This window comes from Chelmon rostratus, chromosome 24 (genome assembly GCF_017976325.1).
Source record: "Chelmon rostratus isolate fCheRos1 chromosome 24, fCheRos1.pri, whole genome shotgun sequence".
Taxonomy (NCBI): Eukaryota; Metazoa; Chordata; class Actinopteri; order Chaetodontiformes; family Chaetodontidae; genus Chelmon; species Chelmon rostratus.
In genome coordinates this window covers 7,995,799-8,021,058 of record NC_055681.1, presented here as the reverse complement: position 1 = coordinate 8,021,058, position 25,260 = coordinate 7,995,799, and the positions used below count along the sequence as shown (strand labels likewise).

Here is a 25,260-nt window from a genome sequence, read left to right as displayed (position 1 = left end):
AAATCTATACGCCCGCTAATGGTAAATACAAAAGAGAATCATGACAAAAAGTCTCTACCACAAACATCCAAATAACAGTGCAAGTTGCCCACGACAGACAGACAGAAATCGAATGAAAGCATTAAAAAAGTGCTCCAGGAAAAGGACGTCAGCTCGGCCAAAACCGAATGAGAAGGCAGACCGGCCGCTGGTTACCGCATCCCTCCTCCGGCAGACCCCCGCAGCTGAACACCCTGAACACATTTTTCTACCAAGTCAAGTGTATTACGCTACAATCCCTTCCCTACCAACCATTCCAAAATACTGTACAATTAAAGGGGAATATCTCTCAGTCAGTCCAAACAACCACAGACTGCTCTGAAGACAAACTGTACAGAACACCTCCAATCACTTCCCCTTGAAATCCCTCAATAAACTCCTGCTACCACCTTAAAGCCCATCTATTGCACGAGACAACAGTCAAATCATTATAAAAGTCTGATTTAGAGTCAAAGCTACACAAGGACGACAAATGGGGAAACATCATCACAACAGACAGAGTTCTATAAGGAGGAAATGAGCAGATCCTGGTCAACTCAACAGCTATCAAGTGTCACATTTCCCCTAAAATCAATGCCGCAGAAGTTATCTCTTGCTCCAACACCTTGATACCTCAACAACAAGCAGACATCGTTTACAAAAGTAAGCTACAATCAAAAGTAAGCTACGATTCTGCAGAAATAATCTTCCCCATTTCTATTCATCTGCACATACATCTACACTGAACATGCAGTTTCTAAGTTATGGCACGCTGTAAGGAAGATTTTAAAACATTACCTGTGCTGATTCTGATTCTTTAACATTGCGCTGAAAGCTGGCTGAGGTGCCTCCGGGATTTTACGATTGATTACCCCATTGACCAATATCCAGCCAAAGCTTTTACGAAGTGTGAAGTTAGGATAAATACAAAATTCAACACAAAAATGTAGATTGTGGGATTTGGAAACAATGTGTGTTATCGACACGTCTAAAAGTAGGGCAGGTGATTCTATTTACAGTTAAAAAACCCACAAGATATCTCAAAAATATGTTAGAACCTTTTCCCCAAATGTGTTTGATATATAAGGTGTATCACAGCTAAGATAGTGTAACAAGGTACTTCTTCTAGTTCAATAATCATTATTAATGGGACGTTTGTCATGGTCTTCATTAATGTAGCTGGATGATTAAGTTTGAACACTTCTCCAGCTTTCCAGAGTTTATCTGTCATATCCTTCACTGATGTTGTCTTACATTCTTTCAGCAGGATTATACTGACTGTGCATTATGACGCCTAACGTGAGGTCGAGCCTCCTGCACATCTTTACCCCTCAACAGCTGAAAACCCGACCTCCTACGTCTTCCTCATTAAAGCGGTAACACCCTTCCTCCTCCTCTGCCTCGCCATCCTCCCCCTCCTCCAGTTGGAGACTCCCGAAGGAGAACTTGCTACGAGGCAGCGGGGACGAGTTCACGCCGTTCGAGTTCACCGAATTCATGGAACTGACAGCAACAGGATTGCCGTACATTAAGGGCTGGCTGTACGCGCTGCTCCCGGTGTCTGACTCCGTGTCGCTGGTGTCGGTGCCGCTGCTGGTGGAGCCGTCGATCATTTGGACCGGCTGGTTTAGGTTGCTACGAGTCGGGTTGTTGCCGGGCTTACCCTGACGGCCGAACAACCGCTGCACCGTGTTGGACCGCGCATGACCCGGAACCACGAGGTTCCCTGCATGATTGCCGTTAGTTATTATCATTCTTCGCTCCACCGGGGCAGAGCATGGGGCTTGGGCGTGCAACCCGGAGCGATGAGGGTCGTGGCGGTGGATGGGGGTGGATGTCAGCTGGCTGAGAATGAACGGATCGGTATCAGAACGGTTCCTCATGTTGTTGTTGTTAAAAGGTTTGGCAAAATGTGGCGGTGTGCGGTTTGGGGTGATTGGGGAGTAGCTACCGTAGTGGTTTGGTATGTGGGATGACGGCAGGACGGTGGGAGTCTCCACTGGAACTACTCCCGGACGTTTACTGAAATAATGCCCACCGTCGTCCCAACGAGAGCGCGGCTGAATGTGACCATTTGTCATCTCGGCGTGACTGAGGGAGTTCGTGCGGTGGTGGAAGCTGCTGATCACCGGGCTGGAGCACTGACTACGGGTCCCGGTTCCTAACGGTCGCACTACAGCTGCACCTCGCTTGTCTCGACCCTGAAAGATCTCATCCAGCAGCGTGCTGTGCAGCGGCATGTGGCCATGAAATGACCCGCCATTGGGCAAAATTTCATCATCTGTTTGCTCGTGACTCACATTAAACTTATTTGAGACTGGAGACTGATCTACAGTGCTTCTATTACCCAGCATACCTTGCTGCTGCTGCTGCTGCAGCTGCAGCACAGTCATACCCTGCTGTTGATGCTGCTGCATCAGCCCCTGGTGATTGGTGTGGTAGAACCCATTTACAACCCCAAACAGACTCCCAGCTTGCCCCCCGTTGTGACTGCTACCCCCATGCTTATCATTATATACACAATCATCCACATTGCTGTCATTTGCATTGCTGTGGCCCCTGGTGGCCCTGTTGTTCTTGGTCACATCACATTCACTGTCTATGTCGCTGCAGTCTATGTAAGGAATAGAGGAGCTGCTGCCTTTGTTTGCCCTGCAGGATGGACCTGGGTTGAGGAACTGCGGGTCCGGTGCTGATCCGGTACCGTGGTGGCTCTGTCGGGACTGAGTCGGCTCTGATCCAGGCGCTGCCAGCATATCATGGAAGCCGTTGGCAGAGGATGCGGCGGCTGGCGGCTCCTCTGAACCATTAGACTCAGCTTTATGGAGCAGCCTGGCTGAGTCGGGCTGGTCTGCTAATGGGACAGACATGGCACTCTGCAAACGACGACAGGGAAGACAGGAGACAGAGAGAAAGAGGAGTGATGACAAAAGGAGAAGCTTTTTAATCTCCTATTCAACTGGGCTCATTATGGTGAATTACTGACTTAGAATAGACTGTTATTTACGGGAACAGATTGGACAATACGCACACAGACACACACACACACACACACGCACACACACACACAGTCCCTGGAGGACAAAAACAGCTTTGTACTTAAGGCCACAGAGCACCTCCAGATTTATACAGAGAGAAGCAATAAAAACAGACACAGAGAGCCTGTAAATGTGTCCAACAAGTCAAGTTAGCAGGAAAATAAGAGATAGACGCAAATGCAAATAAAAAAAACAAGATTGTGGCTGAATAAAGGTCAGTGTCTGTTGGTGTTAAAGTGTGTTATCACCTCTTTTGGCACTTGTGATCTGAAGGAGGACGACTGAGGGGACATGCTGCTGTTGGACAGAATCTTACTGTGCTTCCTGAAAGGAGAGGCGGGAGCAGATGAGGTCAAAACATGTGCAACTAAATCAGAAAACAGAAATCTGATCCCAGGTTTGCGTCTTTTCTCCAACTTCACCTTTCAAATGGAACTTTCTTGACCTCTGAGTCTTTCACATAATCAATGATCTGCTTCTGGGTACGGCCGCTGCAGGCAGAAAGAGCAAATTAAAGACACAAACGCAAACATAGCAGTCTCACATGCTTCCCTTTCTGTCCTCTCCCCACCTGAAGCGGAATGAGGATCCTCTGGTGAAGAGGATGGGCTTGGGTTTGGGCTTGGGCTCCTCGAAGAGCCTGAAGAAGGCGTGATACTCCACGCAGATCTTCCAGAAGATCTTACAGCAGTCCCTGCTGGCCATGGCGAACTCCAGCGTATCGTGATGGGCATTCTGCTGGAAGACGAAGAGGCAGGAGTGAGTATGGACGCAGGGAAGAACAGATGCAACTACAAATAAATTTGTTCTATGTACTTACAGTGGGGTCTGCTCGCAGCTTAATTAGGAACCTTTTGCGTTTGAAGCTGAGCTTGCGAATCTTGGACCAGTTGAAGGCGTTGATTTTTGTGTAGCCCTGAGTGAAGGAGAACACATGATGAACAATGAATCACCTTACAACTGAGAAGACAAAGTGGACCACAACACGGCAAGAACTTTTCCCCCAAAATTTATTTGACAACTTATTAGCATGCATTACTCCGCATGCCCCAAAATGTGGATAAATTGATTCCTAGAAATCCATCTCATCCTATTTTGGATTTATAACAGCATAATTTTTAGCTCTTAAGTAGGTCATGGAGTGTGATGTTTATGGTTGTACCTGGAAAACCAGCACGCCGGTGTGCGCCACAGCCAGACTGAGCTTAGTACCCTCTCTGTCCTTGGCTGGGTGCAGTCGGACGCCGTACATCTCCAACCGCCGGGCGATTTCCAGCAGCTGGTAGTCGGACACTGCAGGAGTCTGTCCGCTGTGGAGGATGGTGAATGATCAATCCATTAATCAGCATGAAAAGTTTCTCGTTTTTAGTGTCTAATGATTTGTTCTGCTAGCTTGTAGATAAAGTGCACACACATGTACCTTGAACACTTTCCTGGATGTTAGACGTGACCCAATCCAGGTCTCTATTACAGATTTATTGTGAGCGCGGAAACAACAAACACTCTTAAAATACACCACAGGATCACATGGCAGCGCCCACTGTGGGCGGAAAGAAATGTGCCACAGAAAGGAGTTTGTTTCCTCACAAATCTGAAAATAGCTTCCTGTTTCCTGTATGAGCTGCTGAATTAGCCACTTCCTTCCTGTGTCGGCTCGGGGAGGGCGAGGGATTGGAGAGAGGAGGCAAGTCTGTGGTGTGGTTTTCAGCAGGTTTCTGTGGTGGAGGGGGGGTTTTAGGGGAATTTACGTGTCCAGAAAACAAGGAAATGCATTTGTCATGTGTTTGCAAACAGCGGTGGGGAAAGCACAGCTATAATGTCAACAAGAGGAGAGGTGTGTTGAATGTGTGGTCCCAGGGGCACAGAGGGGGTGCCAAGTCATATGTTTGTGGACAGCCACCTCTGCGGGGGAGAGATTAAAAGTGTCTGAGTGTGTGTGTGTGTGTGTGTGTGTGTGAGAGCAGCTGTGATTAAAGAGATAAACATCTCTGCAGCAGAGAGACCTATGGGTTGGGTGTAATTGTGTAATGGGTGTGTTTGCGAGTTCACATTTGAATAAACAGATAAATATCTTAGTATGTGTGCCTCATGAAAAAGTGTTTCTCCCGACACCTTCAATCTAAGTGCCACCCAGAAACTGATCCCCAATCAGAATAAAGCTTGGCTCAGTACTGTTTTCCATGGAAGGATAATCCTGACGTGCTATTTCCATGTAAACAGTGCTAAAGCTGCTGTGTCTCATTGGATGTTTGAGCTTCACGCTGCAGGATGAAGCAGTTTTCACACCCATCAGGTGATTTTCTGATATAAAACTAGTCTGTAGGCCAATAATGGCCCAGTATGCAGCTTAGACTTCAAGCCTCCAGCACACAAACACTGAGAAAGGACTTTTTAGACATGCTGTGTCCTGTAGTTCAACTTTTCATATTAAATATATTTTCATACTTTCACAGATTCTGGATTTTTTCAATTACAGTAAATGGATTTTTAACTAAATAACTTTTTAATGTAAAAACCATATTATTTGACAAATTATTTCTCAAAGCAGCAGATCTTTCAATGCCTTAAAACATGTCTGGAGGGGATCTTTAGCGGAGATAAAACACATACAATAAACACTAAATTATACAACTCTGCATAAAGTATGAAGGTTTATCACTATTAGAGATGAAGCTCTAAGTCAAATGATCAAAATCGTGATAACATTGTCACCAAAAATAGCAAATATTTGCTAATTCCAACTTCGACAAGGTGAGTATTTGTTGCTATTCTCATTTTTATATCAATGTAAAATGAATAACTTTGGATTTTGGACAGTTTGTTCAACAAAACAAGTGATTTGAAGATATTTCGTCAACTCTCTGCTCTATAATTAAAGCAGCCCTAATTACTACACACAGCAGGGTTTACGCTATGTTTTACCGGGAAAATCTGACATAATGTCCTGTGAGAATAATTTCCTGTTGACACAATTTGAACTGGATTAAAATAGCCTGAAATTAAACTTTCACATATCCTCATATATGTGTTATAGGCTTGCCCATGTGATGAACGAAACAACCAGGGTGGGAAATAAAGTTTCATCTAACAGCCAGACAGATAAATGTTCAAATTCACCAGCTGCTCAAGAGTAAAATCATTATTTTGTGTCTGAAATCTACCAGGCTCTCATATTTTACCAGCATTTGCCTGGTAACCTGACAGCAAACCGTGATGAGAGAGAGCGTTTTCTGTAAACATGTCAGTCTTTACAAGCCTGCCTATGAATTGTTTTAAAGCCCAATAAACACAGATAATAATTGATCCAAATGTCTTCCGTATGTCTGGGATACTGAAGTTTACATTGAATATTTTATGTCGATACCCAGTGGAAGCTGTTTTTACGGCCATGCTGAGTGAAAAAAGCCTGCCTGTGAGCCTGTGCATCGCAGTGAAAGCCTGCGTCGACATGCGTGTCACAACTCACACATGGCTGCGGTGGCAGTCGGTGATCTTGTCTCTGATGGCGTCCTGGTCGGGCAGGTACTTATTGTGGAGGAGATGCTGCCAGCTCTGCGTCTCATCGAAATCTCCGATCTCGGCTGATGGAGGGGGAGAGAGAGGTGACAGAAGGGTGAGAATTCAATATTTATTTGGAGTGAAAATTGGAGACGTGGGGTGAGGAGAGATGATTAAAAAAAGATGCGCTGAGGAAAAGACTGCAGGAACGAAAGCAAATCCAACAAAAGAGCAAATCTACTCTGCTGAACTTCTCTGCTCTAATTCATCTCATTTGTACTCTTTGTTACTGATGATCAGATGAAATGTGCTGCATGTGTCTCCATCTGTCCAACACCACCAACAATAGACCCTCAAACTGTACCACCCGCAGGTGCACACACACAGGCACGGCACCGGCGGTTACCAAGGCAACCGAGTCATGTTCTTTAGCATGCTGCACCGTAGCTCGCCGCTGTCTGCAAGATTGAACTGAATCCATAAATCCCACATCCTACACGCTGCTCGACGAGCAGGTGAAACTCATTACAGTCGAATGTCTTCCAGAACGTTGCAGGTGACGTGCGTGAGGGAACACTGGTGCTTTCTGCGCAGCAGTGTCTGGAGAGCGACAGGAGGGAAACGCATCGAAGCCTTCAGCAGCTTGAACCGGGAGCTCGGTCTCACGCCGGCAAAGCATCTGCCCTGCCGGAGTGAGCTCATGTGTGAGATCCTGTCCCCAGTTTTACTGGAAGAGTTAATATATTGAGCTTTGAAACGATGCTTTTTTTGTCATTTGTGCAGTAAAGTTTCAGCTAATCTGGTTTAAACTTGAACCGGCGACACACAAGACATAGTACAGTAAGCGCTGCTGAAATTCCCCCAAAGGGAATATCTGTCATGGGTTCGGTGATTTATTGTCTTCCTCAAAGCGAAGCATTCAGGGTCTTTCATTACACTGGGCCCCACAGTGAGACTAAAGCCCTTTTCAGAGGGGGAAAATGTAAAATTGCTGCCTTAAATCAAGCCGTTATAGCGTTGTTTCATATTTCATGTTACAATGTTTGTTGTCACAGTGAGATTTTCTATATTTTCGAATTTAAATAATAAGATGCCAAATTCTGCTGCCTCACATTTGCAGCTAGTCTGGAGGAAAACTGAAAATGTGGAGAGCGAGTGCCGGTCTGATCGTGGTGGTTTTTGAAACTGTTTTTGAAAAAGCCACAACCTCTTTTTCCTGATTTTTATAGACTGATCTGACATGAGAAGAAGCACCTTAGCAACTAAAAAGTGTCTCATTCAGAAAGCCACAAGGCTAAATTTCTTTTTATTTCGCTCCTCCTACCACACACTGCTTATATGTGTGTGCACATGTGCGTGCATGTCATGCACTTACACTGAATGATGTGAGAGACCATGAGGGCAGCGCTGGTGTCGTTGCAGATAAGACGACCGCAGGCCAGGTCGCGTTTAATCTGCAGGGCGAACAGATACCTGGAGAAAGAAAAACAGAGACGATGAACGATACAACACAGACAGAGAGAAAGGACAGTGTGGCAGAGGGAGAGGGTGATGAGGTTAAAGCACACTTTATAAACTCAGCTGTTAAAAGCAATTCCACTGCCGTCAAACTGACGGCATTTATACACACACGCTCACACTCTCTCTCTCACACACACACACACACACACACACACACACACACACACACACACACACACACACACACACACACACACACACACACACACACACACACACACACACACACACACACACACACACACACACACACACACAGAGCTGGTCCTGATTCTTTGCATTTACTGATTCAAAACCAATCCCTAATTGAGAAAACGCCCTTTTCTGGTAATCATTGTGGAGTCAGCTACTTAAAACATGATCCAGACCTCATGAGTAGAATGATTTACACACACCCCTGCATGTTGCCAGGTCATGACGCTGCATTTCTATGACGGAACAGCAGAGACAGCACTACAAAGAAGACCGTGGTGCATTAAGACAGAGACAAAAACACAGCCGCTATAAATTGTGGCTGCTTGTTTTGTACTAAAGCATTACTTTTACATTTATTTCTTGAGGGTTTGTTGCACATTTTAGGGGAATAATGAAGCAAATGAAAAACAAAACACAAGCAGTCAGTAAAAAGGATAAAATTCAGCAGAACTTATTTAAAACACGAGGTCTTTTAAGCAGAGCTTGGCTGACTCTCCAGCTCTCTGCTGACGGTGGAAGGACAAACAGTGGACTGGCTGCCAGAGGTACACATTCAGGGTGTGTGGGAGTGTGTGTGATTAATGGTCCATGGCAGCCTTTTATGTGATATCCATTTCAACCTTTTTATAACGGCACGATTACCTCTCTAATAAAGTTAATGAAGCTTTGGTGCATTTCATTATCTATATATTTTAGCCTGGAGTCATTTTACTATTAGAGAATACTGCACCAGTTTAGAGTGAAATACAATTCAAACTCTTTAACTCTGTTATGGAGAACGTGACTTTGCTATGTTCACAGGTCAGAGTGCTACAGTACGTAATGCAGTAGCAACATGAGAGAGAAACATAATAACAGAAGGATTAGCCTCTAAAATCAACTATATCAGACCTCATCTCCATAATATTGGAGCAGACTGATTGGCCAGCGTCCCATTTTTAATGAAAGGCTAATATCAGCTTGATAAATCATCAAAAAAATCTTTCTTCCATCTAACTGTCAACATATTTGGTCTGTCCACCCATCAAACACTGAACAACAGTGAGAGCCAAACAAAGGGGAAAAAAAAGGCTGTGTGTGCCCACTTCCTGTTTCATGCTAGAGTCAGCTGGCGCTCTCTGAGACAAAATGAGATCAGTGGAATAAACCAGCCAGCTAAGAGGTCGATCAACGTCAGTGGAAAATATATAAAACGCTCGCGACTGGTGATGATACTCGCTTTTGAAAGCGAAGTTCGATTGCAGTCCCGGTTGATTTGGCGACATGCGTGGTTACTGGTGGCGACAGCAAGTGCAGGTTTAACGCTGCGGCAAACACAGGCTGAGCAGCTACACAGCGGCAACTGGTGTATCTGTTTACAGTGCAGCCAAACAAACTACTTTTTTAACAGAGAAGTCAATGATATGATCTGATTTCATGGGCTGCTGGGAGATGTTATGCAGCTATAAACTAAACGTGGGGTTTTCTTCTGACTGTGTGACTGACTGCAGGAGGCCGTTTAATCCTCTTTTCTGGGGTTTCAAACACTGTCGCTTCTGCCAGCTCCAGTGCTCATAACGTAATAATGGACCATATCACCTGCACTTAGTTGCCATTATACTTTCATACATCAGACAACAGATAGTCAAACAGGTGATAAATTGCATTGTCTGTGGTATTAGAAAGGTCTTGCAAAGTCTAAACTACTTTAAATCCAGCATGGGAACAGCAGACCCTGCCACTAACAATGCAAACAACTGTATAGAGAGGTATTCACAGCATGTAAATACACTGAGTGGTTAAAGCTGAAAATAGGCTGAATGAAAATAGTGCAAAAACCGGGGTTTGATTTCGTGACGATCTAAACTAATTAAACCTTTAAGCCTTTATTCAATCTCATGAGATCCCCTCACAGATGAGAGGCTTCCTGCTTGGCTCTGCTCTCAAGTAAAGCCAGCTGCGCTCCGAGAGGGAACCACGGCATCATGGGAAAATGTGGAAGGTCAAAACATTCTCGTATTTATGCTACGCGATGCAAAATGCTGCCGCGCTGTAGCTGGAGTCCCGAACGGGCTTAGACGAGCACACACACAGCGCAGGCAGACTAAACAAAACAAAAGATGGTGGCTGATAATTTACACTTCCTAAACACGGAGGTGAATGCGAACAGCCCAAAAAAAAAAAAAAAAAAAAAGATGCTTCTCCAGATCCAGCTGCGTGTCTGAGATTCCTGGAACATGAAAATAGGCCTTCCAGCAAAACATCTCTTTACATGTCATCCCCTTTTGGCTGTTTTGGGACAACAAATGTTCTCATGAGCCTGGTTCCCAGATGACAGCCTAAAAATGTCTTGTCTGGGTGCAGAAAGGAAAAAAACTACGTCTTTAATGATACGGAACGCGTGGATATAAATGTGTTATACAAGCAGCTGTCCACAGAAAACAAGAAGAACAAAACAAGATGCAAACATATTATCACAAGGGCTCGGCTTTCTGTTCCAGTTTCTGTGAAACTCCTCCTGATGGACTGAAAGCAGTCCGGCCAGACAGAAAACCGGCAGCAAAACAGCACGTCTTTTCATCTCAGAGGTTCCTCCTCCGATAGGTGTGGTAACTGTGGAGAGGACCTACCGAGTCAGCTCCTCCAAGAGCTGCGTGTGGTCAGGAGGGAAGAACTTCACCACAAAACGAAGGATGGTGTTTTTAGGCCCTGACGGAGGGAAAAGAAGGGAGATGGTCAAGAGACGGGAAGAGAGAGGCGGAGGAGAAGGACGGAGAGAAAAATCTCCCCACCACTGTTACGTATTCTCATATAATCTTCGTGACTTATTTTAAAAGGCAGAATAATGCTCTGTAACATTCAGATGGGCTATTTGGGGAGCTACTTACGTCTGATCTGTTTCAGCGTCGGCTTCAGCAGATCCAGCCACAGCTGTGGAGGACAGAGCGCAACTTCAATTTAGCATCTGTACATCAGAGACTGACACGTTCTCCTGAAAGTCTGCTGTGGAAATGACTGTGGTTGCCAAAGATATCAGTGCTTTTTCAACACCAAACGTTTTAAACAATAGAAACTCTGTTAATTTGATAGCATCAAAAGGACAAAAGGAAAAGAAACCAACAGATTTTCAAGACAAGGCTACACGGATGAAACAATGGAAAGAATTATTAGAACAATAAACAAAAAATATTATTATAGATGTGTTGGTATGGGTTTAATTGTTCCAACAATTCCAACAGGGTCTGTAATTCCCTTATAACTTTCCAAGAAACAGCTTTGTAATGTGATGCCATCTATCGGGAGTGCACAACCTTCTTTGCAATAAAAGGTCCATTTAAAGAAAAGGCATTCATTATTGGAAGCTGTATTATCCACTTTTGCTGAATTGTGTTTATTGTTATGTTTGTTTTGTTGCTGTTGTTGGTTTATTTAACAGGGACAGTGCACAGTCGACATATTTAACCTGTCTCTACTTCCTTATAATAAATGCCAAATAACAGCTCTTTCCTGGAAACCTTTTGGAAATGATGAAGAAAACATTCAGAAACTGTGAACCTGTAATTTAAAGCTTTTCCCAGTTTAGCTGACACTGCTGTTTAGTACGAAATGTCCTGATATTTGATAAAATGACCAGTGAACACACCACCACAGCTCCTTCCAATGGCAGCGCTATAATGTAAGCACATAAAAACGTCATGCCTCCGACGCTGCTTGTAATGGACACGCAGGGGACTGTGTTTTAAATCTGGGTTGTTTATCACAGCTATAAGTGTCACACAAGCTGCCATAAACAGGATAAAATACGCTCAGTTATCAACTTGATGTACAGCTGCCTGTGTGCGTGTCCGTCTGCTTCTTCTTGTGTATGTGTGCCAACAACGTTGTTATTATTTCGTCAGCGTTACATCATTTGTTCCACTGGACCACATCAAAACAAGCGCTCTTACGCCGGAGGCACTGACATGCACAGTGAGCGTCTGTTTGAGTGCACTTCAGTTATTTGTATGTGCATATTGATTCAATCCAGATTGCAAACGATTTGGGACACCGTGTAAAACACGAAGACAGAAGACCAGATCGCTAATGTTCAGGCTGATAAGCTTCTTTGTAAAGACACGCTCTTTCTGAATGTGATGCCTGCAACACGTTTTAAAACGTTTCATGTTTAACACTCAGTAAGTGTTTGGGAACTGAGGACACCAATTGCTGTTGTTTTGAAAGTGAAATTCTTTCCCATTGTTGCTTGATTTATGACTTCAGCTGTTCAGTTTCAATGAGGGACCAGTCTGGAGTGCAGGCGGGCCAGTGTCGTATGTGCACTCTTTTACTGTGAAGCCACGCTGTTGTATCGTGTGGCCTTGCATTGTCTGGCAGGAATAAGAAAAGACATCATCTGGAAGGCAGCATATGTTGCTCTGAAACCTGAATGCACCTTTGATCATAAATAATGCCTTCACAGATGTTCACGTTGTCCATGCCGTGGACACGAGCACAGCCCCACATCATCACAGATGCTTTGCACTGTTCTGGACGGTCCTTTTCCTCTTCAGCCCAGAGGACACGACGTCCATGACTTCCAAAAACAAGCTGAAATGTGGACTCGTCAGCCCACAGCGTACTTTTCCACTTTGTGTAAGTTTATCTCCGATGAGCTTGGGCCGCAGAAGTCGTCAGCTTTTCTGGATGTTGTTGATATGTGGCTTTAGCTTTGCATGGTGGAGTGTTAACTTGCAAAACCATGTTCCCCAGCTCATGCAGTAACATCCTGCACACAATCACATCATTTTTTGTTTTTTGGCCTCGTCGATTACATGCAAACCTTTTCTAATTTTTATATCAGTTGTATATTCTAAGAGCAAAAAAACGGACAGTTGCATTTTATTAGCAGCTTTTTAATCCAGGTTCCACCAGCAGACATTAGCAGCCAGAACAACATTAGAGAAAATAGCATCTTCAGACTACTGACGCACGCCTGGAACGCACAGCACATGTGCAAAGTATTACAACCAGCTGCTCCTGCATGAAAGAGGCGGAACGACTGAGCGCAGGTGGATGCTCAAATCCACATAGATGCAGATGAAAGACAGACGGGCACAACAGGAAGTTTCGGGATTCCTCTGAATATATTGCAAAAACACTGATCTGCATAAATCATATGGTTTAAATTTTTGCTTTTGTATTGTTTGAATTGAATTGAATTTAAGACTCAGCAACAGGAAGACAGTTTATTGTGAGTTCTCTTTTCAGTGTCTGCCTTTATTTCTGGTGCAGTCGATTAGGTATAAGAAGCCTCATATCTTATATATATATCCAAATGCCCACAAATAGACTCCTTTTCACACATATTTTCACCATTCTGGCATCTCACAATGGTGACGATTTGCAGCCCTGGCTTGCCATACTTGCCATATTGCAGATTCTGATAAGCTGCCCCAGAACCACCGCTTTGCACTTTCCAGTTTTTTAAGGGCCATTAGTGAAAGATATGACACCTGCTTGTGCCTTTCAGTCATGTAGATCTGTTGTACACAGTTTTGTCTGTGCTCTGAGCAAATTTCATGGCTCCAGGAGTTACAGTTCTGGAAATATTGAACCCTAAAAATGGCATTTTCTCTGGGGGTGAACAGACAAAATCATACTGATGGTAAGTTAACTTTCGCCTCTTTGTCTCTACTTTTAAAAGTCAATTTACAAAAATAACAAGCAACAAATGCAGCTGTGTGTGACTGTGTCAGTGTGTGCATCTCTCACCGTCATCTTGCGCTGGTCCTGATACTCCAGTCCAAAATAATCTCCCTCTGCCAGGTTGAGATGGGCACAAACCAGGTCAAACAGCACTTTGCCGGGGGAGCGTTGCTGGAAGAGCAGGAACAGAGGTGGAGGAACCAATGAGATTAAAATAAAGGAGGAAGTGGAGGACAGAGGGGGTGAGAGGACGAAAGCCATAATGTCACACAGCATCTCATCAGGGGAGTGCTGATAATGGAAATGAGGAGAGCAGGAATGTGGGTCTGTTTTAAAGGTTATTTCTAAGTGATTCAACCTAATAAGTGTCATCTGCTTTTCCCTACAAATTGCACATTATTTTATAACTATAACTAATTTAATAAAGGAGCTGGTTAAACATTGTCCAAGTACGCTGAAAAATCCTGACTCGTGGATAGAATTTTCTGTAATGAGCCTCTCCTCACTTAACGAGCCACTGACCCTTGACCTTGATGTGAGGTCTGGGCTTTAGGTTTGGGTCTAATAAATAGCTGGAGGCCAAGGCTCAGCCGGGAGTGTTCGATAACCACAATGCCCCAGGAAGTGTTTGTGTTCTCAGCCTAATGATGCAGCTCTACCTGGTGCAGGCGAGGCAGAGCGAGCATTGTTTTGTTAGCACGTGTTCCATTATTTTGTCTGGATCCAGCAGCAGGAACACCACGCGCGTCAAATAACCTCTTCTACGGAATTTGGGATTTCCAAAATAGACCAAACCCAGAATTAGCCCAGAATAATTTCCTCTGAGGCAGTTGAAGTGAAACTGTCCCACCCTGAATTACAGCTATACATTCACAGAGTCTGATGAGGCTCCAGTCAAGTTAATATGCAGTTGCATGAGGGTAAGCATTCCTTCTTTTGACAGGCACACACATGAAAAAAACACATTATGACTTAATCAGATTCACTCTACATGCACCTTAACACGAGGAAGGCAGGCGTTGTGTCTATGCAATGCTCATGTGTGATGGTATGATGCTACTTAGACAGGTTTTATTATGAACTGGACAAATTGACGTCAAATAAGCTTTAAATTGCTTATAACGCAAAGTGTTATCCTGATACAAATACTAAAAATTAATAGAATGCATTTCCTGCTTATAGTAGATGCATTATTACTCACTATAAAAATTGTAGGTTTTTATTTAATAAATTCTCCCATCTGTCCTATTTTGATTTTCCCTAATCGAAACGTTTTATTCTACCTGTTTTAAACTTTTATATATGAAGTATCTCAAGCTTTTCCAAATTTTAGCTTTTTTAATATTTATACTGTTCAGAATGTCTTTATATTTTGACTGAATTTGGATTGCCTATAACATCAAACCTATGCTCATCTGGTGTCTGGCCATTTATGCATTTATACACACTTGCTGCTTAATACTGTGATTTAAAATGTCCTTTATATCAATGAGTTCAAAAATGTAACATGTTATTTTACTTTAATCTGTAAGCAGGCTTGTGCTGTTTAGAAATTGTAAAAGATCACATGCATAGTCAATTCTAGCCATGCATAACATTTTCGAGCAATTAACATTTCCAGATAAGTGCTGATCAAGTAACTGATCTAGTACTGAAGTGTGGCTTTTTACTGTGACTCGTTGCAGGTGACATTAAGTCCACACGTTCATGCACATACGTGTGTGTGCACTTTCTGGCAGGAAGCCCTGAAGACAAACTCAAGCTTTATGTGATTCCAATGGAGAATGTGGTCAAAATAGTGCTGGTGTTAACCCTGCTAACAGGACTTTTTACAGTCAGAACACGCTACAGGGGTAGCACACCCACGATTCAGACCCGGCTTTGGACGAGACCCGGTCCGGCCTCTAGCTGCAGGAAGCCTGCCTGTAATCTCTTTTTCCAGGCTTCTGATTGGCCAACATGGCTTTAGTGTTGGTGTTATATCACCGCCTGTTGAATTGGCGTGCGCTTGATAGCACTCCAATTGTGTTTGATTTGTGTGTGATTTTTTTTTTTTAAACAATGCTTGTGTGGACCGGATTATTTCTGAGAACAAAGAGGAGAAACCCTGTTTTCAGAAACGCTTGAGTACGTGTGGACTAAGCCTAAGAAATCCGGTTTGGGCGGTTTTACTCTTCAGCCATGTATTTAATTTCAAAAATTCTGACAATAATTTGAAGAGTAAGATAACTTTGCTGCTTTTGGCATTCTATATTCAGCATTTGATGGCTTGAAAATACAAATACTAGTGCACAAACCGGAAACACTTTAAAAAGCACGAGCGTGTGCTGTTGTGAACGACACATAAACTGGAGGTGGAGGGAAAAGAAGAGGCAGAGCGTGGTGGGAAGAAAAATGAGGAGGAGAGGAATCAGAGCAGTGAAGGCCGAGGTGTGAGCCAAGTCTGTCACCATCTGGCTACCGTGTGTGTGTCTGTGTGTGTGTGTGTCCATCTGTTTCTGTGTGGTCAGTCTGTCTGCAGGGACACACCCACATACTGTACTCTCTCTCTCTCTCTCTCTCTCTCTCTCTCTCTCACACACACACACACACACTTCCTCATGCTCGCCAGGCCTCTAGAAACAACAATGGTCGCTGCTGAATGATAACTGAGTGAATGATAACCCTGTGTGTACGTTCTGACAGAGAGGCTGGAAGCTTGACTGACAGACGCCACTGTTGTGTGCAAAGCTCAAGGATCTCTGCGGTTTGGACAGGATCCAGTCCTGGGTAGCGGTAATCTTGGTTTAAAGGAGGTTAAGAGGGGAGAGGAGGAAGTGGGAGAACAGGTTGGAAGAGAATCCGACAGCAAACACGGCTTAAAGGCAGGAACGGAGGCAAAGAAGAGGAAAAAAGAGCAGAAGAAAACCAAGATGGAAAATAAAGACATCCTTGGTGAAACTCCACCCTACCCGAGTTGTAGCCACAAATACATTCATTTCATTCACTGCATTGATTCATCTCCAAACAAATTCTTCTCCTCAAAGCTTACCGCAGCATGACTGGCTTGTTTGTCTGCATTAATTTGTGCAACTTCTTTCATTAGACAGTACTGCTGGTCAGCTACGCATGCTTTAAATTTGCTTCATTAAAAACTTGCATGGAAACCCCTGCGCGAGATGTCCAACTTCAACAAGACGGGGTCCAGTTTTGTGCAAAACAATGTTGGGCTTGGAGCAGACGCGGCCGTCATGTGACCCAAAAAACACATGACGAGACAGACAGAAAATTAGGCCAGAATAAGGGGAAAAGGTTGGATTTTTGTTTATTTCTCGTGCCAGCTGCATGACTGACTGAAGAATGAGAAAAACAGGGCAAAGACAGACCCAAAGAGGCACATTTTCTTAAACTTCTAACCAGTCTCAGCCATTCTAGTTTTTTTTGGTGTACAAAGTAGATTAGGATGCTACATAAAAGCATGTTCCTCATGCTTTTATGTAGCATCCTGAAATCATTTGGAGACAGCTTGCAGCAGGTCATGTTGTGCAAGATGAAGTGAATTAGACTGAGGCAGATTTCCAAGTGTGTTTAGGGCAAAAGCTATTTCCTTTAATATCAGCAAACCCTTCTCCAATAACTGCAGTTAGCCTGTGTGCATGCGCTGGGGAGATATCCCATGTCACGTTTAAGTAATGTGAGACACCGGAATGCAGAGGGGATTGTCACTGAGAGAACGTGGTGAAATATTCAGATATCAATACCAGGTACAATAACACAGGCGTCACGAACACATGATGTGATCTTCTTACAAAGATTAAACACTCCTGTAAGAGCTGCATGTCATGAACCTGACAGCATTGAGTCTGAAGCGAAAGCCCAATATCATTTCATGAGCCCCGCTTCTGATTCATTTCTTTCTCACCTAAATTTAACCGAAACTTGCGCGAGATGAAGCCGTAATGAAAAGGTGAGAGCAGAAGTGCTGAAAATCGACGATCCCAAACCGACTTAAAGCCAACAGGCGTGGTCAGAGGCAGCTCCTCATGTGGCACTGAAGCAAACCTCCAAAAACAACATACAGCTGCTGGCCAAGTCCACTAGATGTGGTCAACGATGTGCAGAAAGACTTCAAACTTCAAAGCTCGGAGTATGGAAAATTCAACTTTTAAAGCCTGATAATGGCAGAGATGATGCAGCTTTGAGGTCGTATTTCACATTTGCAACTTTTCACTTTCACTAAGTTGTTCCAGCGAGGAACCAGGAAATGAGTAGGATGATGTGAAACACAACAAAACCCCCACTCGCATCCTGTTCTAGGCTCAAAGGCCAAACATTGATTATTTAACAATGTGAACAGTCACAGAAGACTCAAAATACTGAGCAAACCTGAGTGGACCCGCAGTGCTTTTCACTTAAAAAGGAATAGTTTCCGGCGGCCTGAGATAACACCTGTTCATATCCAATCTGACCGCTCAGATCCTAATCTCACTCGCCAGCAAAGTAAGTCCAATTTGTGGCATGCAATGGTCTTTAAATGGAAAAGGATTTTCTGGTTGTGACTTCCACCTCTCTCCTCTATTTTTTATGACACCACTAACAGTTTCAGGACAGAAATAACAGCCCTGGAAGTGAAAAAGAGCAGTTTTTTTATATTAAAATGTCACACTTGGTTCTAGCAATTACTAAGGCAGGCCATCTAAAAGTTTAATAGGCAGATAATGCTGCTCTCGTGTGCTCTACTGATTTTGGGAGGCTTCAGCTTTAGGTTAATAGGGTGAAGCCACCTTTATTCATAAAACTAAGACTAACTGCTGCACTGCTTCCAAAGATTTCCCTGGCTTTGCATGCTATGCAATCCTCTATTTACAATCCTAATTGTCCAACTTGTATGTTCTGTTCAGAAACATGCTAACGTGGCAGAAAACAGAGCCAAGCAACACCAGTGCTGACACAGTAAACAGCCAAGCACATGCTGCTTGCTAAATTTAAGCGGCACTTGAAAAAGGAAGGAACGGTCCAGCCTGTTCACGTGATCTGCTCTCAGCTTGGCAACAGCTTCAGCAGAGGAAACGGTCACACGGCCGAGGTCAAACGAGACATATATATAGGCTTTGAACATACTGGGTAACAAACGGGGAAAGTGGGGACGTTAATGACAGAGAACCTTGGGTTAATCTCGTCTACAAGTCCACAGTTTGAGAGTTTACAGGTCTAAAAATAACTGGTGTGTATGTGTGTTGAAATGTCTCAGCTGAACATAGCGAACTGGGCCCAGTGGAGCCCGGACTGAGGTCCTTTCAGTTCAAATCACAATCACTTCATTCAGCAGCCACCATCAATGAGCCTTTCTTAGGCAGCCAAAAACACACACTTCCACTCACTTAGATGCACACAGAGACACATTTTTATCATATCTTGGAGTGTGATTTTTGTCTTGTCTTGCGTATGTGGAATGATGCTCAGACATACTGAGAACCTCATCTGTTGTGCATGCATGCACGGTATGTGCACTCACATGCAAACACACAATTAAAGAGGCTGAAGTCAGACTTTCCTGCTGCAACTCCGGACTGTAAAAGCAACGTGCAAAGGCCAAGGTCGCGTCCTTAAAGGCAGGGTCCAGTTTCACACAGCTGTCCTTTTGGGCCTCACACCAGCACGGTTCTTGTCTTTTAAGATAATTAGAAGGCGAGCGGGTCTAGCAGTGAGCCTTAACAACCAACTGTCCATCAGTGAACCGTGCTGGAATCTGGATTCAAGCCTGGCAACCCTCAGCCGAAAAAACTTCCAAGAGGACAAGTCAGGCCTTCAGAAGTCATCAAAATAGCTCCAGACATGGGAAAGGGAACAAAAGCCAGCACTTCTGTTTGCAAAGCAGATATTCAGTGTGTCCTTGCAACAGCTAAGCTGTTAAAATCCAATGTTCCTGTTTGTGACACTGCTAATGAGGAAAACACAACAGCACAGAGCAGCAAAATAACTGGTTATTTTTCAGGCAGAGAAGTAAAAAAGGTTCCCAATAAAACAGTGAGGCCGTCTGCAGCCTGTGGCAACTGTTCTTTTTCTGTTTGCCTTTCATAAAATGACTCATGCCCTTTCTGTTGCAGCAAACTGCACTGAAATTATAGTGGTGCCTCTGGAGCAAAATGTATGGTGGGGGGTTGTCAGTCACAACTTTAGTACAAAAATATGCATTCTGGTCAGCTGGCAGGTTGATTGTGGTCGAGCCCACGCGGTGAGTGTTTCTGGTTTATGCTACTGACAGTAAACAAGGCGGGAGTTGACTGTGTCAGCTCGACGGTAAATGTACCAAACTGCTCCAAAGATAGGTGCTGGAAACGTGTCGGTTTGAACTTAACAACCGAATGGAATTTGCTTAGCAATTAGGGAAGACGTGGTCTTGCTTTTACCTCTCTTGCTGTCTCTCTCTTTGGATTTCTTTCGCTGGACTCGCTCCCTTATGCGGTAGCCAGACTCCAGTTTAGGCTCCCTGCCTATCGGGGGACACTTGCCAGTGAGCTGTCGGCGTGCCCGTCGACTCGTCAGACTGTCTTTCTGCCAAACCCACCCTCAGCAAAGGCAGGCAGCAAAAACACACAGGAGATTCAGCAAACACACTTCCTCTCCTGCTCTCCAAGACAATTCTAATGGTACAAGGTTCTTGCCTGGCTAAACTGAGCAAGAAACCTCCATCGATCTTTCTCCCCAGCAAGTTAGTAGTTGGTAAAACAGCCACACCAGCTGTCTCTGTGTACAATCTGCATCTCCCATTTTCCATTTACCGCATAAAAGTCTACACAGACATATTTTACCTATTAACCATTTTATTTATCTTCCTGTACTCTCCCTCGCTCTCCCTTTCTTCGGGTCCTGTCTTGCCCTGCAACTCACAGCCAAGTCAAATATTCTCACCATCTGTCGTGGTGCGTTGAGGGTTTGCACAGTCTCCCACAGCGTCGTTGATGCAAACGACCTATAAAATGAATGCACGTGGCATTTGTAGTACTCATTCTTTGGGTTATGATATATTACGCTTGGCTTTTTCAGCTTTCCAAATAAGTCCACTGGTTTGATCTGGTCCACTGCAAAAAGAACAAACTTATCAAGGCTTGCAGATATTAAAAATCAAGATATCTTACTGCCCTTGTGGAACTGCGATTTTCATAATAATATTTCAAGACATGCATGAAACAACAGAACATGGCTTGAGGCAAATCGGCATGAAGTAAAGGCATGTTTGAAAGGTCTGTAATCCTGCACTCTGACTAATGTCAACAGGGATGGAAACCAGATGGGTGAGACTGATGATAAGAACTCTCCATGAGGGAAAAGACAGGAAAAAAACACCTCAAAGCTGTTCAGTTTCTTCCTTCAGTCCCCTGCTATGAATTCCAGCAGGGATCTTTTCAGCTCTTTGTCAGGCACATGAAAAAAACGAACATGTTGTTGTTAGTTTGAGATATTGATTTAAAATTGTACTATGACTGGACTTTCTCTAAAACTCAGTTTAGCAGCACGGTACGAAACACGGGCATTTCTAGAAGAGAAACACGCCTGGAAAGCCATCAATGGATCAGTAAAAACAAATTAACTTCAAGGATGTGTGACAGGAAGATAAGGAGAGAGCAGTTAGAGATTTGGAAAGACTGAAAGAAAGAGATAGTCATACCCTGGTGAGAGAGTGCCAGGGAATCACCTGAACCTCAACTGAACCGCCGTCTGGCTGTGAGCGCCGGCACTAAGCAGTCATTCGAGCTGTAAATCTGTCTGTGCTTTATTTATTTTCACGGTCAACCTCATCATGAAACTCTGGAGGTTTCATACCAGAGATACTCTCTGCGTCCTGCTGCTAAACTGCATGCAAGCTACGGCAACATGCAGCGCAGCATACCACAGATATCACAACCCGAGTTCAGATCCAAAGAGTCTTACAGAGCGCTGCAGGGATGACGTATTTTTGTGGGCCAACCCGGAAGTTAGTTCCCGAAACAAGAAGCCAATGGGCTTTTTCCATTGGACTTTGGATTATTGCATAATAAATAAGCTCTGAGGCAAACAAAAGTTTAGGATATCTTTGCTCAGCAAGATAATATTCACAAATGAACACCACTTATGGTTTTTGAAGCATAAATGCAATTGCCAGAAGTAAAAAGCTAGCGTTGCATGATTTCCACATCACCACCACTCGGCTTCCTACTACACTACTATTTGTTGAACTTCAAACTTCATGAGTGGGTTATTCACTGACAGATTTTATGTCATAGAACAAAACTTGAAAATACCTTAAACTTATTATATATTATAACCTTATTTCAAGCATCTGACCAAAAACGTTCAAAAAATGCATTGACGTTGGGGAAGTGCAACAATGCTAACTCATTTTTGGGATTTAGGACTTATTGCTGCAGCACTCTGTTGTTTTTTATTTTCTTCTGCATTCTGTCTGTTCCAGATCATTTACTGGGAAAAGGAGAAATGAGATAAATCTAAATATTCTGTGCTATATTTAAAAGCCTAAACACAGGCTATTTTCTGAAAGGATCAAGCACAAAAGTCCATAAACTCTGGTTTAATAGTGTCATGTTAAAGTAATTGTGCTCCACTTCAGCTTCAGATTGACGGTCCTGATGTCGCTGCCTGAAGCAACAGAATGGGTTCTCATATGAGAGGACAAATCACAACGACTCCTGGCTGTTGTTCTGGTACACCCGACAACTGGTCTGTTCATGTCACCGGAAAGAAAATGTTCCTAATAGCTTGTTGGTACTAGCTAATGCACCATCTTGACTGATGAACATTTGAAGCGCTGTGGCTCAAAACACCTCGAGGGATATTTACTAAGCCTGTTGCAAACTACCATCACTGCAGTTTTTCAAATTAACGTGGTATGGAATAAAGAACAGGTTTTTATGGCTATCATTTCATTTCCTCCTTTTCATCATTGACTTTTTTTTAGTACCGCTGCTACATTCAATAGCACCCTTGTATGAGGCAACAGAATGAAGCCTGAACTTTACAACTTCCCCTCAAGGAAAAAAGACTAAAAAAATACCACTGAACAGCAGGACAGCTAAGAGCGGCTTCCTCCCTCCTCCACTGTCCACCAATCACATCCTCCCATTCAGATTAGGTTAAACGGCTTAACCTACTGGCAAGACGTCAAAGCCAGTTCCTCCACAGTGCCAGAAGGGAAAGGGCTGTCCACGCACACACAGGCAGATGGACACACATACACACATATGCCGAACTGGACTGTTGGCAAAATACCTGCTCGCATTGTCAGCAGTGACAGCAAGGCACTGTGGGAAATCAAACTGGCAACACCCTGATGGGGGATGATGAAAATGACTACAGGCTGCAATGAAGACGGCGGTGTGTCTCAGTGTGCAGTGTGTGTGTGTGTGTGTGTGTGTGTGTGTGTGTGTGTGTGGACGTTAAGGCTCACAGCACACTTGAGGCAGACAATTAAATCAAGCAGCAGAGGGGAATACATGCACAATGCTGTACCATTAAAAAGCAATTGCTGTCTCGTGCAGGATGGCGGCGAGCTTGCTTGTACTACGCCTCGTGCAATAATGAGGTCCGTAAATCTCGCAACAGGGCTGCTTTTTTTTCCTAAAGGCCTCTGGAGCTCCATCGAGAAACAGGACGATAAAATGTAAACGGTGAAAGCTTTTGTCTCACATGACTTACAGTACCATGACTATACTTTCGGCATGGGTAGCTGCAGAGCGCAGGTTGGCATGGAAGACATTCTGAAATAATTTGACAGGGACCAATGTGGCTGCAGCTGTAACACACAGCTCATGGAGGCAATTAAGATCCTGCAAAACCCTTCGTTTGGCACGATTCTGTCAATAATCCCACTCTTCCTTTGAGTCATAACTCAGTCAAATCTGAACACACTTACATGTCAGACATAATTTAGATTCAGCTTCCACCTTCCCAGGATATCATTTCCATAAATCCACAAGCAGATGCTACTTACACCTCCAGAAGTTGCCTGAAAATCATCACATTTTAAAGTTTTCTTCAGTGTCAAAATAATTCAGTGGTAGTTGTGTATACATCCATGGTTACACTGCAAACAGGAAGTGCTCGTAGCTCATTTGGCATACATCCTGGTGTCACTTTACTCAAATGTAAATAAATACAGGCTTTAAAAAAGCGGGGCTCTATATGATTCCTGTTAACACCCCCAAAAGCATCATGAGATTTGTAGTTCCAAAACTTAGAGCATGATAGAAGTCAAAGGCAGAATTAAAAAAAAGCTCATCAGCATCATGTACAGTGTGGTGTGGTTGCTTTTGATTCAGTCATTTTTAGAGCTTTAGGTCCTTCACCCCATTTGCCCTCAGAGCGAAGGACCAGCCAAACAAAGCAGATCACAAATGCCTGAGCTTGGCATGTGTTTTTGTTCCTGCACGTGTTGCTGAAAAGAATGATTTAGGAGCAAAAAAAGGGTGTGGAAACACAACTGAATAACTGAACTAGGTCTGCGGGAAACACATATGTGTGTAGTTATGAGAGATATGCCACAGCCAAGAAGCTTCAATGTAATTAAAACTGGATATCTCAGTGACATTATAACATGTCAATCAACACACAAATCCGACCATAAACACCAAATATCAGATGAAAATTAATCTCTTCACAATCTCTGCAGCCACTCTACGTCAAATGAACTCTTTCCATCTAGCAATCCATTTGAAAGTTAGAAAAAACACACTTCAATCGAATAAAACAGCAGAAGGCAAAGCCAGAAGAGTGGTGACAGTGACTCATCGGGGGACGCAATACTGGAAATTCCCAATAAGGTCTGGAAAGAAACGGTGCCCTCCAAACTGAATTATGATGGTCTTGTCTTTGAAAACTGCAATGATGAGACCTGAGCAATGAGCATGATGAGATGTCTTGACAGAGAGAGGGGCACGAAGCCTGGAGAAAGAAGGGAAGAGAGCGATCATAAAAAAAAGAAAAGGTGGAGATCGGTGAAAAACAAAACCACCTTTTCTCCCAAACATCACATTTCAGGCCACATTCCTCTGCTAGTTTCTCAGAGACAAACGGCTGGAGACTGAGGGACGCAGCAGGGGAGACGCCATTGAATTCCACTGAGACTTCTGGAAAACATCCAAACGGAGACAAGGAGGGAGCGAGGAAAGAGATTAAGGAACACTTCACCTATTGAAGAGAGGACCCGGTGCAGCATGCTCCCACACATATACTCAACAGCGTCCAAAGCCTGGGGAGTGAAGCTACAGCACCGGGATCGAGCGAGGCAGCTCTATGGCCTCGGAAAGGCTTAATAAAGAGCCATGGTTCACACTTATTAAGGAGGAGATCT

General features: G+C 43.8%; 1 protein-coding gene across 3 annotated transcripts in view; it reads right to left on the bottom strand.

Annotated features, from left to right (window-relative positions):
• The window catches only part of farp1 (FERM, RhoGEF (ARHGEF) and pleckstrin domain protein 1 (chondrocyte-derived)), a 54,505-nt gene that overhangs the window by 14,544 nt on the left and 14,701 nt on the right, over positions 1-25,260 (bottom strand). For 2 of the 3 annotated variants that reach the window (XM_041965816.1, XM_041965818.1), the window contains exons 3-13: positions 14,001-14,105; positions 11,138-11,180; positions 10,880-10,958; positions 7,930-8,027; positions 6,523-6,637; positions 4,219-4,366; positions 3,877-3,972; positions 3,628-3,794; positions 3,479-3,547; positions 3,305-3,380; positions 2,684-2,894 (exon numbers count right to left, since the gene is read on the bottom strand). In XM_041965816.1, the coding sequence (XP_041821750.1) occupies positions 2,684-2,894; positions 3,305-3,380; positions 3,479-3,547; positions 3,628-3,794; positions 3,877-3,972; positions 4,219-4,366; positions 6,523-6,637; positions 7,930-8,027; positions 10,880-10,958; positions 11,138-11,180; positions 14,001-14,105 (1,207 nt within the window). The remainder of the gene's footprint in view (positions 1-2,683; positions 2,895-3,304; positions 3,381-3,478; positions 3,548-3,627; positions 3,795-3,876; positions 3,973-4,218; positions 4,367-6,522; positions 6,638-7,929; positions 8,028-10,879; positions 10,959-11,137; positions 11,181-14,000; positions 14,106-25,260) is intronic. The other variant, XM_041965817.1, reaches the window with a different exon arrangement.